This window comes from Monodelphis domestica, chromosome 3 (assembly GCF_027887165.1).
Source record: "Monodelphis domestica isolate mMonDom1 chromosome 3, mMonDom1.pri, whole genome shotgun sequence".
Lineage (NCBI taxonomy): Eukaryota > Metazoa > Chordata > Mammalia > Didelphimorphia > Didelphidae > Monodelphis > Monodelphis domestica.
Window position 1 is genome coordinate 54,038,450 of NC_077229.1, and position 13,607 is coordinate 54,052,056.

Genomic DNA, 13,607 nt, shown 5'->3' on the forward strand with positions numbered 1-13,607 from the left:
CAGTAAACAAAACAAGGAAGCAATTAAAAGAAGTTACAACAACTCTGGATAATCTAAGAAAGACGACTTTAAAAACCAATTTATTTCTTTGAATAGATCAAACCCAATATAAGTTCAATATATGCAAATCTGAATGTCCACATGAACTGTTATTTTGGCAACACATGGGAATTTTAGAATGGGAAATCCCTTTGCCAACTACAGATCATATTGCAACCCATCCATCATGTCCTAGCTGACTTAGGGGGTAGAAAAAAAAATCCAAAAGCTTTACCTTCTATCTTAGCATCAATACTACTAAGTACTGGTTCCAAGGCAGAAGAGTGGTAAGGGTAAGGCAATTGGGATTAAGTGACTTGCCCAGGGTCAGACAGCTGAGGAGTATCTGAGGTAACACTTGAACCCAGGTCTGGCTCTCTATCCACTGAGCTACTTAGCTACCCTGACAATATTAATTCTATATATACATATGAGAGAGAGAGAGAGAGATAAAGACGGTCAGACAGACAGACAGATAGATAGATAGATAGATAGATAGATAGATAGATAGATAGATAGATAGATAGATGGATAGATGGATAGATGGATAGATGGATAGATGGATAGATGGATAGATGGATAGATGGATAGATGGATAGATGGATAGATGGATAGATGGATAGATGGATAGATGGATAGATGGATAGATGGATAGATGGATAGATAGATGGATAGATGGATAGATGGATAGATGGATAGATGGATAGATGGATAGATGGATAGATGGATAGATGGATAGATGGATAGATGGATAGATGGATAGATGGATAGATAGATAGATAGATAGATAGATAGATAGATAGATAGATAGATGGATAGATGGATAGATAGATAAATAGATATACCCTGACTTATTATTAATTATATATATATCCATATATATATATATATATATATATATAGAGAGAGAGAGAGAGAGAGAGAGAGAGAATTAATAAAGAGTCAGGGTAGCTATATATATATATATATATATATATATATATATATATATATACAAAGTGATTTGTCTAGAGTCCAACTGTTAGTATGTGTCAAAGAGAACTAAGACTCAAGTCTTCAGGCTGAAAACCCAGCCACATTCTATCACTTCAAGAATGTTTTCTCCCCTTAATTTCCATAGGATAGTAGAAGGAAACTCTCTTTACAAAATGTTTAAAAGAACTGGCTCCATTTTGGTGGCAACCGTACAATTCTCCCAAGAAAACAACAGAATTGAAAAGGTATATATCAACTTTGAGCTCTTCTAACTTACCTCAGTGTGAAATGATCCTCAGTGGAATTTTTAGAGACAGAAACAGGAAAAGTCAGAACATCTCCTCGTTTGGCAGTCTTTGCCACATAGTGGATGGCAACGTTGCTATCTAAGTAAAGTTCCCTCCAGGAAGGGCTCCCGCTGTGAGTCTGGTAGAGGAATACACTCCCAATCCTCTGCAAGGGGGGGCCCACTTCATCAATATCATTGTGACCTGGGCGGATGCCATTGTTTTTCCTGGTCTCTTCCTTGGTGCAATCTCCTTTCTCATCTCCAGGTTGGATAGAATAGTAAAGCTCAACAGGACTTCCTTCTGATTGGTCCATTGACTTTTTGCGGCCCGCGACCACAGTGGGGGGACTGAACCAGCTGGATAAGAGCTCCAACTGGGCTACACAGAGTCCGAGGTCCCCTGCCAGGCGGCAGCTGCCCCTCACCTCCCTGGTCTCCCTGAAGGCAAATACTCGGAGGCAAGGCAGCTTCTCTGTGGTGCTATGATCATCCCAGTCCCTACCTACTATATGGAATAGGATCTGAACTCTGGGCCTACTCAGGTAGATTTTATCACTCATGATGTAGGCTTTTAGCTTCCAATTGAGAGCAAACTTGTTGGTGGATCCAAATGGATTAGAAGGTATCAGTAGGTCCTGGGGCACAAGTTGTTCCACAGAAAAAGGCCCATAGCTGGCATTCAAGGTAGGTGCCATCTTGGATTTGTAAATCAGAAAGGATTCCACCCTGGATTGCAAGCTTGAGTTTCTCATGATGTCCTGATTGGCTTCCTTAAGGAAGAAGGAGATATCAGCGTTGTTGATATGGTAGCTCACAGGAAGGTAGGTAGGCAGCAGGGAGAACCTCTGGATGCTTTCTAAAATCCCTCGGCTCTCTGATACTGTGGGAAGGAAATAAAAGCTTAGCTTTCAGTGAAAAATCCTAAAGAAAATCAAAAGACAATTCATTTCAGGGATAGTAAGCAATTGACTGGGAACTGGTATAATGGGCTTTAGTAAGATTAGAGGCAGTGTGGAACAATGCATAGAGGCTGGACCATGGAACCAGGTAGACTTGGGTTCAACCATTCCCTCAGGTTCTTATCAACAACTTCCTACTTGGGCAAGTCACTTAACCTATCTGGCTTCAATTTTCTCCTCCTTGAAATGAAGAGGTCAGATTCCATGGCCACTAAAGTTTCTTCTAACTCTAAGCGTATGATTGTATGATAATTTGTTAATATTTTGCTTTTGAGTTGACAAAAAGCTTTTTTACTAGAAATTTTGAAATTGACAATTTAAGTGTTTTATTCACACTTTATAGATGGGGAAACTGAGGCTCATAAATAATAATAATAATAGCAATAGGAGCTCCTAACAACTCTGTGAAATCAATAGTATAGTATTACTCTTTTTTAGCCTAGAATTGCTATTACTAGTTATAGAGAGCTCTCTTGATCAATACATGCTCTAGAGCTAGTCATTGTAGAGAGTTGAGCTCAATGGTCAGCATGATGCCTTACTTGTGTTAGGTGATTAATAAATGTTTATTTTGACTGACTGACAGTTGCCTGGGGCACTGAAAGGTTAAGGGGCTCATGGTAGGAGGGTTAAATGATGCACACAAGCAACACCTGGAAGAGGCAGGATTTAAATCTATGTCTTTAGCTATTATGTCACGTCCTCCTAAGACAGCCCAATCTAATTGAATAGTTCTAATTGTTATAAAGGACAACTGGTGGCACAGTGGATAGACTACTAGGCCTAGAAAGAGAAAGACTCATCTTCATAAGTTCAAATCTGGCCTCAAAAACTTGCTAGCTATTTGTCTTAACCTTGTTTGCTTCAGTTCCTCATCTGTAAAAGTGAGCTGGAGGGGTAGCTAGGTTGTTCAATGGTTAGAATACCAGGCCTTGAGATGGGAAGTCTTGGGTTCAAATTTGACCTAACATGCTTATTAGCAATGTAATGCTGGGTAAGTCACCCCAATTGCTTGGCCCTTACCCCCTTTCTGCCTTGGAATTGATGTTTTATCAATTCTTTTAAACCTTCACTTTCTATCTTACAATCAATCCTGTGCATTGGTTCCAAGGTAGAAGAGCTGTAAGAGCTGAGCAATGGAGGTTAAGTGACTTGCCCAGGGTCACAAAGCTAGAAAATACCTGAGGCCAGACTTGAATCCAAGACTTTCCATCTCTACATCTGGCTCTCAATCCACTGAGCCACCTAGCTGCCCTAACTTAGTATTAATTCTAAGAAAGAAGGTAAGACTTTTTTTTTTAAATTGAGCTGGAAAAGGAAATGACAAACCACTTCAGTATCTTTGCCAAGAAAACTCCAAATGGGGTCACCAGGGTTGAACATAACAGAAATGACTGAGTGTTATAGAGAATTGTCATTATCCCCATTTTATAGATTAGGAAACTGAGGCTTGGTTACATTTGGTGACTTGCCTACAATAATAATAATGGTGATAATAAATAATAATGATAATGCTATACATTCTACTAGGTTTTTTTTCTCCTGGCAATATCCCTGGGAAACAGCATGAGCAGCACCACTATTAATTATCACTAATTAATGCTAATTACCATTATCATAGTACAGATAAGACTACTGTCCTAAAGTCCCACAACTAGAAAATTTCTGGGTCAGGATGTGAAGTCTGTTCTGTGATCGGTTTAGGTTAAGCCTTCTTTCCACCACACCAGGTTTAATCTCATCTTACCCATACAATGAGTATTCATTTTGACTCAAATTTTTCTAAAGAATTTATTAAGCTTATACTCTGTGTCAGGCACTCTGCTAGATTCCCGGGACAGAGAGACAAAATGAAATCATGTTCGCCCTCAAGGAGCTTACATTATATTGGGAGGAATAGCATGTGCACTTATCAAGATCAAGTGGTTTGGAGGGGAGGGTGCAGATCCAATTTGAAGGGCAATTTAATAACAATAGACCAAGATATCCAGAGGGCACAGTGGAAGGAGAGTGGAGAGTGGAAAGAGGCCACAAGAAGTATGGCAGCTCTGTGAATGGGTGGTTAGGGAAGGATGATTCATCCTAGTTGCCTGCCACTCACAAACACAAGGATCTCAAGGAAGGTTATAGGACAGTTGTAGATGTCTACCTGGGTTTCACTGGTGATGGGGGAACTGATCATCGCTGAAATCTGCCAGGAAGAACCTTGTAAAATGAGGCCAAATGACAGAAACTGAGGACACTCTTTTCCTGGGGGAGGCCAGAAGGGAAATGCATCTCAGCCCCAGGAGTTTGCTGTACCTGACTCTTGGACAAATAGGAGTTCTGACTGGCCCATAAATAAACAGAATGAGTTGACCTGAATTTGATTTGTCCTGAATCTTTTACCAACAGCTCAAAGGCACAAAACAGTAGTTGCTTCCATAAAAAGGAACAACAACAACAAAGGCCCTTTCTAAATAAATCACTTCTTCAACGGAAAATCATTTTATTCCCTGTTTTTGCTCTTTTCCTGGTGCCATGTGTGTAAAATATTAAAACAAAAATGATGGAGTCCATAGAACCAGTATATCCATTATATGTTCAAGTCAAGGCAAGAAGTATTTATTAAGTCAACTGAGAGCCAGGCCTTATGTTAGGCTCTGGGAATACCAAAAAAGTAAATAAAAAAAGCCCCTGTCTTCAAGGAGTTTATAATCTAATGGTAAAGATGGAATGCAAACAACTATGTACAGACAAAATATATCAAAGATAAATTAGAGCTAATCTTAGAGAGAAGGCAAAAGCATTAGGAAAAATAAATTACTTATTCTGGGAACTCTTGCTTCCTGAAAACTCACAACAAATCATACTCTAATCATTCTCAGTAAGTCTCTGATAACTCTAAGGTTTGGCATCCACTGGTATTTTTATTCCAAAGAACAGTACCAATAAATCACAGAATCACAGAAATTCAGAGCTCACTGGATCTCAGAATCTGGTCGTTGGAAGAAAATCCTCATCTACATTATATCCTATAAAAGCATCCAATCTTACTGAAATCATTTCAGTAATCAATACCTTCAGAAATCAATAATTTCTGGGTATTATATGAGTCCTGGGTAGCTCTAAGTATACTTTTAAAATTGATTTAATTATGTTTGGTGATTTGTAATAATATAAGAATAATAAAAATAATCATCTTGTTTATGTTAAGGAAATGCATGCTATGTTTTCATTTCAATTATAAAATATACAGAGGACTACCTGTCTTCTCTAGAAGGCTGCCCCCATCATTATACCATGTTCAGGCTTTCCCTACCTACTGTATCCTTCCCTGCTGTCTACAAATAGGCTCACATCCCCTTCACATACAGAAGACCCTCATTTGATCTGACTCTCCATGCTATCTATAGTTATATATTTCTCCTTCCATTCTCAGCTAAAGTCCTTCAAAAAATTCACTTCTGGGTCCTAGGTTCAAATCTGGCCTCAGACACTTCCCAGTTGTGTGACCCTGGGCAAGTCACTTGACCCCCATTGCCTAGCCCTTACTATTCTTCTGCCTTGGAGCCAATACACAGTATTGACTCCAAGACAGAAGGTAAGGGTTTTTTTTTTTTTAAATTCACTTCTCAGTGCCTCTTCTTCCTCTCTTTTTACTCTCTTTAAAAAACACATTATAATCTGAGCTTTTGACTTCTGACCATCATCTTTTCTGGATACACTGTCTTTTCTGAGTTTTCATCCTTGACCTTCCCCCTAATTGTCAATATACCCCATGATTCTGTCCCAGACCCTCTCCTCTTCTTTATGTTATTTTCTATGGCAATCTCATCAACTTCTACCAGCTCAATTTCCTCTCTCTGAAGATGAATCCCAGATGAAAACATCCAGTCTTAGCTTCTTTCAGAGTTCCTGATCCCCATTTTCATCTATCTGCTAGATAGGCATCTCAAACTCAACATGTCTAAAAACACTCATCATTTCCCCCCAAATCCCCTCTCTTTTGAGCTCCACTATTATTATCAAGAGTACCAAAAGTCCTCCAAGTCATCTAGATTCACAAGCTCTGTGTCATCCTCAACTCCTCACTCTCGTTTATCTGATAATAGCAATTCTGTTGCCAAATCTCAACATTTTTAGCCACTCACCCACTTTATACCATCAAGCTTCTCATCTGAATTATCATAAAATGCCCCTAATTGGTCTCCTTCCTCAGGTCACTCACCTGGAGCCCATTAATCCATTCTCACTGAGATGCCCCAGCTATCTTTCAAAAAGTCAAGTCTAACCATGCCATTTTCCTTCCAGTGAGTTCCAATGGCTCCCTCTTAGTTCCAATATAAAGTTCTCTGTTTGGCATTTAACATCTTTGATAATATGGCCCTTGCTTGCATCTCTAGTATTCTTAAGTCTATTCTCCTCCAAGTAATCTACATCTCAGATATATTAGGTTCCATCTCCCATCTCTGAGCCTTTGTCCTGGCTGTTCCCCAAGCTTGACATTCTTTTCCCATTTCCTTTCCTTGAAAATCCTGGCTTCTTTCAAGATCTTGCTAACATTTTTCATTCTGCAGAACTTCCCCATCACTGAAGCACCTGAGCCTTCTTTGCCAAGGTTGTCTTCCTTATACTTCTTATGTATCCTGAAGCTATACATTTATTTACATATTATCTACTCCACTAGAATGTAAACTCAGAGGTCAGAGGCACTTCTGTATGTATGTTACAAAGTTTGTTGTTTTTTTTTTTTTTGTATTCCCAGCTTTGAGCAGAGTGTCCAGCATATGATTAATTCTTTAAACAAATTTTTAAAATTAAATAAAGCAAAAAACTTACCCTTTGTCTTAGTATTTTTTTTAAATAAAATCCTTACCTTCTGCCTTAGAATCAATACTATGTATTGGTCCCAACACAGAAGAGTAGTAAGGGTGAGGCATTGGGGGTTAAGTGACTTGCCTAGGGTCACACAGCTAGGAAGTGTCTGAGGCCACATTGGAACTCAGGACTCTCATCTCTGGGTGTAGCTCTCAATGCACTGGTAATAAGTTCTTAATAAATGTCAGCTGATTGGTGGATTGAGATTCTGTGTTATACACTGAAGAAATAAAGCAAAAACTCTTTTCTATCAAGATATTTACAGGCTGCTAGAGTAGGAATACAGGCAACACATATAAGAGGCAACAAATATAAATATAATTTACTTACAAGTAAATTAAAATTCATAAAAAATAAAGACTAACACAGTCATTTGGGCAAAGGTTTAGGTGCATCACTATTAACTGAAGGAGTTAGGAAAGGCTCCTTCTGGGGGATGATGATTGAGGTGAGCTTTCAAGGGAGCCCAGAATTCCAGGAGATGGAGGTGAAGAGGGAGAGAACATCCTACACACAAAGGGCAGCATGAGCAAAGCCCCAGAGTTAAGAGATGGTCATGATGATAACCCTCAAGGTAGAGGTGGCTGATTTCCTGGAAAAGCTCTCCCCGTCATTCTTCGCTCACCCCGATGCCATAGATCTCACCTTAGCTATAATATTCAACAATACCTTGGGCTCTCTGTCAAGCAGGCTTTTCATTCCTTTGCAAAAGTGAGCGACCAAGACACAGTCCGTTAAACATTAATCGCAGTCACCAAAGCCCGAGGACCTTTCTCTGTCGGAACACCTGACCTCTGTTTCTCAAGGGCACAAACCTTAATTGTGCGATAAATTACATATTTCAGGGCAGTAACCTTAGCTCCTTCCACTTACGGAGGCAAGCAACATGAGGTCATGGCGGACGTCACTCAGAGGGAACTAATTTTTGTAGCTTTATTCCCCAAATGGCCTCTTAGTCCTTTCACTGGGCACCTGACCTCAACGTTTAGTGTCTAGAAGAAGCCTGGGGCTTTCCCTACAGTGAATGGTACTTACTACAAAAATCCAAAAATGCCAATTATGTTCCAGGAGTCGATATAAAAGACCAAATTTAAGCTCATTATTCCTGAGACCCATAAAAGAATGGATTATTAGTACCTCGTAACACCAGGGTGACACCGGAGAGAGAACGATGTTGTAGAAGGACGAAGTAATATACAGGGGACTCTCACTCACTAAGCCATCAAGGGGGGCTGGGGGAAGGCACCTTGGATTTTAAGTAAAATGGTACTTGGACATCCATTGACTTGTCGTTAGCTTCAGAGAGATTAGAGTTCATTTTAATAGACTGAACAAATTAGGGCAGAGTAATTTGGCCATGAACAAATATATATATATATATTTGTTCATGGCAAAATTAGTATAATAAAATAAAATAAAAACAAGTATAAGACCATGATGAATAATGGATGGAATGATGAAGTCTGGATGCCCTGAATTCAAATCCTACTTCATGCTAATGCTAATGTTTAAGAAGCAAGTTTATCATTGGATAACAGAGTCAAAGACTTAGAACTAGAATGAACCTTGGAGGCCACAACATCCAAAACTTCCCTTTTATTGATGAGAAAAGTGAAACATGGGGAGGAGTGACTTCCCTGAGGTCACAAACACAGATCTCTGGCTTCAAATCCAATGTTGCATTGAATTTTGCTGCTTCTTACTGTCTCTTCCCTCTCCTTCTTTAGACAAACAACAACAACAACAATTTAAAACAGGTATCATTAATATAGTGTTATAAAATTTACAAAGTATTTGACAGATATAGAGATATGTATATATAGATATAGACAGATGGATGAATGGATAGATAGAAAGATAGATAGATAGATAGATGGATGGATGGATGGATGGATGGATGGATGGATGGATGGATGGATGGATGGAAGGATGGAAGGATAGTCAGACAATCAGACAGACAGACATACAGACAGATAGATAGACAGACAGACAGACATTCAATGCTTACAATTACCTTATAAGTTAGAGGTTATCATCCCCATTTTCTAGAAGAAATTGAGATTAGGAGAGAGAAATAACTTGCCCAGGGATACAAATTACAAGTGTTTAGGCAATATTTGAACTCAGATCTTCTTGACTTCAAGCACAATACTCTCTCTATTACACTATGGAATTGTCTCAAGGAAGTAATTTATCTTCTTCCTTTCCAAAAGCTAACCCCATCCTCTTTGGCTTTGGGGTTTGTTTGCTCTTTCAAGACTCCCAAGATGCGGCTAGGTGGCTCAGTGGATTGAGAATCAGACCTAGAGACAGGAGGTCCCATGTTCAAATCTGGTCACAGATACTTCTTAGCTGGGTGGGTGACCCTGGGCAAATCACTTAGCCCTCATTGCCTAGCCCTTACTTCTCTTCTGCCTTAGAACCAATATACAGTATTGATTTTAAGATGAAAGGTGAGAGTTTAAAAAAAAAGACTCCCAAAGGGTTTGATGCACACATAATCTCTACCACCTACCCGTTAAATTTTTTCTATTTATACAATGTAAGTGGAATTTTTAACATTTTTTAAATTTTAAAAAGTTTTAATTTTAACTTTTAAAATTTAACAATTTTTAACATTTGTTTTTAATTTTGTGCTCCAAGTTCTCTCTCCCCCTCCCTGAAACAGCCAATCATTTGATAAAGGTTATGCATGTCCTTCTTTAATGTACTTTCTTAAGATAAAACATGTAATAAAAAACATAACAAGCATAAGACCATGTTGTATAATGGATGGAATGGTGAAGTCTGGATGTCCTGAATTCAAATCTTACTTCATGCTTCTACCTCAGTGTGTATAATTTATGGCACAATTAAAGTTCCAGTCCTTGAGAAATAGTGATCAAGTGTTGAAATCCCCTCTCTAATGCTGAAGACCTGGCAAATCACTCAGCATCACTGAGGTTCAGGTTTCTCATATGCAAAATTAGGGAATTGGATTAGATTACCTCTCAAGTCACTCCCAGTCCTAGATTTATGGTCCCATGATTTTCATCTGCACCAGGATACGTCAGGTTTTCATAACTTATCACAGGATGCTAGATTGATAGCTAGAAGGGTCCTTAACGGTAATTGAGTCTAACTTCTCTTATTTTTCAGACGAGGAAAGTGAAACTCCTGGAGGTCAGATAACTTGCCCCAAATCACAAAGCCAGTAAGTGTAAGGATTCCTATTACAAAATTCTGACCCCATTATTTCCCTCTTCCAGACCTTCAAGAACTCCTCAAAACCAAAAAATAAGTCCCACCTCCTTAGACTATTGTCAATCTGCTTTTTCTAGTTTGTTTTCACATTATTTCTCTGAATATATGCCTTCTCCCAATCTATTCACCATTCTTTAAACATGTTCTGCATTTTTTTTTCTGTGAATAAGGTACAAACAACCCAGAATGGCTGAACTTCCTCCTATCATTTCCTAGGAAGACCCTATCCATTGCTGGAGGGTTAATCTCAAAAGCAAACTCTCCCTTGAAGCCTTCCATGAATAATCCCATTCAGAAGTGATCTCTCTGACATCTTTACTCCTCTGGCCCTCTGAAGCTTTTCTAAGGGTCCTTCCCATAGCTAGGGGGTCACAGAGGATAGAGTGCAGAGCCTGGAGTCAAGAAGACTCATCTTTGGCCTCAGCCACTTACTAGCTGGGTAAGTCACTTAACCCTGTTCACCGCAGACCCCTCCTCTGTAAAATGAGCCAGAGAAGGAAATGACAAACCATTCCTGGGTCTTTTTCAAGAACACCTCAATTGATTCTGGCTAAACCACTTTACCCTGTTGGCCTCAGTTTCCTCATCTGTAAAATCAACTGGAGAAGGAAATGGCAAATCACTCTAGTGTCTAATGTGTCTTTGTTGAGAACATCTCAAATGTTTCTGGGTAAATAAATCACTTCACTCATTTGCCTCAGTTTCCTCATCTGTAAAATGAGCTGGAGAAAGAAATGGCAAATGACTTTGGTATCTGTGCCATGAAAACTTCAAAATGGTGTCCCAAAGAGCTGGACACCAGCTAAAAGGACTCAACAACAGAACTTACTATGACATCATGCAGAAGTTATTTGTGTACATTTTCCCCCTCCTAGGTTTAAACTAGGTGGTTCTCCTAGGTGGGGACTAGGAGCCTGCCTTATATAACAGAGTAACTCAAATAACACCAAACCTTCCTAACAGAGTGTTGGAAATAGGGTAAAAGGATCACAAATTCAAAGCAAAAACAGTACTTTATAGGTCATCCAGTACAACCAGCCCTCTCATTTTATAAATGAGGAAAATGAGGTCCAAAGGGATTATTTCACTTATCCAGAATAACACAGACAGTAAGTGTCAAAGGCAGAATTTAATTTGAAAATTTGCTGAAGCTTAGCAAATAGCACATAAGTAGCTCCTTTGATCAATTGAAAAAAAAAAGATGAAATGATCACCTATAATACAAAATAATAAATATAATCATAATCTATAATGCAAAACATTGTGCCAGGTGCTGGAAAAACAAAATAAAATTCAAACAGCCTCTGCCATCGAGGATCTTACATTTTTAATCACACACAAATATATATGTATATTTATAATCTGTATGTATGTGTGCATATGCCCATATATACACAGGAGTAGCTACATGACAGTGGGGAGAGCACTGAGCCTAGAGTCAGGAAGATTTAAGTTCAAGTTTAGCCTCAGACACTTATAAGAGTCATGTCTCCTCTCTAGTCTTCAGGTAAAATGAGTATAATAATAATAGTAGATTATATAAAAATACATATGAATTTGTGAATGTGAAAAAATTCTCAAATTTCAGTTATTTACGTTATTATACTATTCAATAATGTAAGAACAACTTTATTTTATAATAGAATAATAATAGAGTTGGGTAAAAAGAGATCTCAGAAATAAACTAGCCCATTCCCCTCATTTTATATACTGGCTATCTCTTCACCATTTGGCCTAAAGTCTGGCGTCATCATCTTTGTCTCTCTTCCCCTGCCCCATCTTTGGAATCCATAGATCAATTGGATTTGACAGCTGAACTTTCATCTTCTCTTGTGATGAACCAAACCTCCATGTTCCATCACCATACCATGGCACTTTACACCCCTCTCCTAGCTCTCATTCCCGCAATGTCTTCCCTTCATTAGAATGTGAGTCCTTTGAGGGCAAGGGTTGTCTTGTTTTCTTGCATTTATATTACCAAACCTCAGGTAGTGCCTATCATAACAGTTTTTAAAATTATTTCAGTGATGCTTAACTATTCATGACCCCATCTGGGGTTTTCTTGGCAAAGATCCTAGGGTGGTTTACCATTTCCTTCTCCAGCTCATTTGACAGATGAGGAAACTGAGGCAAACACAGTGAAGTGACTTGCCCAGAGTGCTAGTACATAGTAAACAACGATACTCTATCCATCCTTCCATCTATATTATCTTTCTATCCAATATTTTACTTTCAGTTTTATCATAAGAAAAAAATTGAGGATAATAATAGTATCTACATCCCAGTATTATTGTGAGGATAAAATGTGATAATATTTATAAAGGGCTTCTCAAACATTAAAATGTTATATAAAGTGTTATATAAATATATATTATTAGCCATATAGTATTGTATTTATACACAAATATATAAACACAGATATATGAATTCATTAATTTAAAATATTAAATATGTTAATTAAATCAACATATTTATTATTTATGTATATATGTGAGTGTTGAGCTATCTATCTTTCTACAAATAGCTAATCTAGGGTTCCAGAAAATTTTTTAAACTCTCCTAAAGTCACAAAGATTGTAAGAACCTGAATCTGAATCCAGATACTCTGACTATATATCCAAATCTCTTTCAATGTTTCCATTAGATATTTCTACTCCTGTTTTTCTAACTAATCATTCCCTGCCCCCTTCTGCCTCAGTTTCCATTGCTGGTAAATGAAGCATCTAGAACAGAAAAATTTCTCACTATCAAATGAAAAAGCTTTAGCACAGTGTTTGTCTCCTCTTCTCCCTACAGATTTTCACAACTGTGAACACTTCAAGGAGTATTTCATTTCACATTGATATTTTATCATGGCTTTCCCACCTGGATGTGACAACTTAGCACAGCTTGTGGTAAAAAAGGTCACCCATTGGTGTAGGTTCCCCATAGCAAAGGTCTTCTCTTCAGGTCAATTTTATTATAGGAAATGTGTCTGGAGAATACATAGGATATTACAAGGATGACTTGTTCATATCTTGTGCAAACCAAAGGAACTACAGGGGATATGATAATCCAACAATTCTTTTATTCCTATCAAAGAACTGCAGAATCTATGGATGGAAGAAACCTTAGAGATCATCTAGTCTAATCTTAGCTCCACTCTCTCCCCTCAATTTACAGCTGAGGAAACTGATGACCAAGGAAGAAGAATCATTTCCCTGATGTCATATAAGTAATAAGGAACAGCATAGAACTACTAT

General features: G+C 38.2%; 1 protein-coding gene across 1 annotated transcript in view; it reads right to left on the minus strand.

Moving 5' to 3' along the window:
* TMEM132D (transmembrane protein 132D) overlaps nucleotides 1–13,607 on the minus strand; it is a 1,072,445-nt gene that overhangs the window by 829,773 nt on the left and 229,065 nt on the right. The window contains exon 2 of the mRNA XM_001378917.3: nucleotides 1,292–2,183. Within this exon, the coding sequence (XP_001378954.2) occupies nucleotides 1,292–2,183 (892 nt within the window). The remainder of the gene's footprint in view (nucleotides 1–1,291; nucleotides 2,184–13,607) is intronic.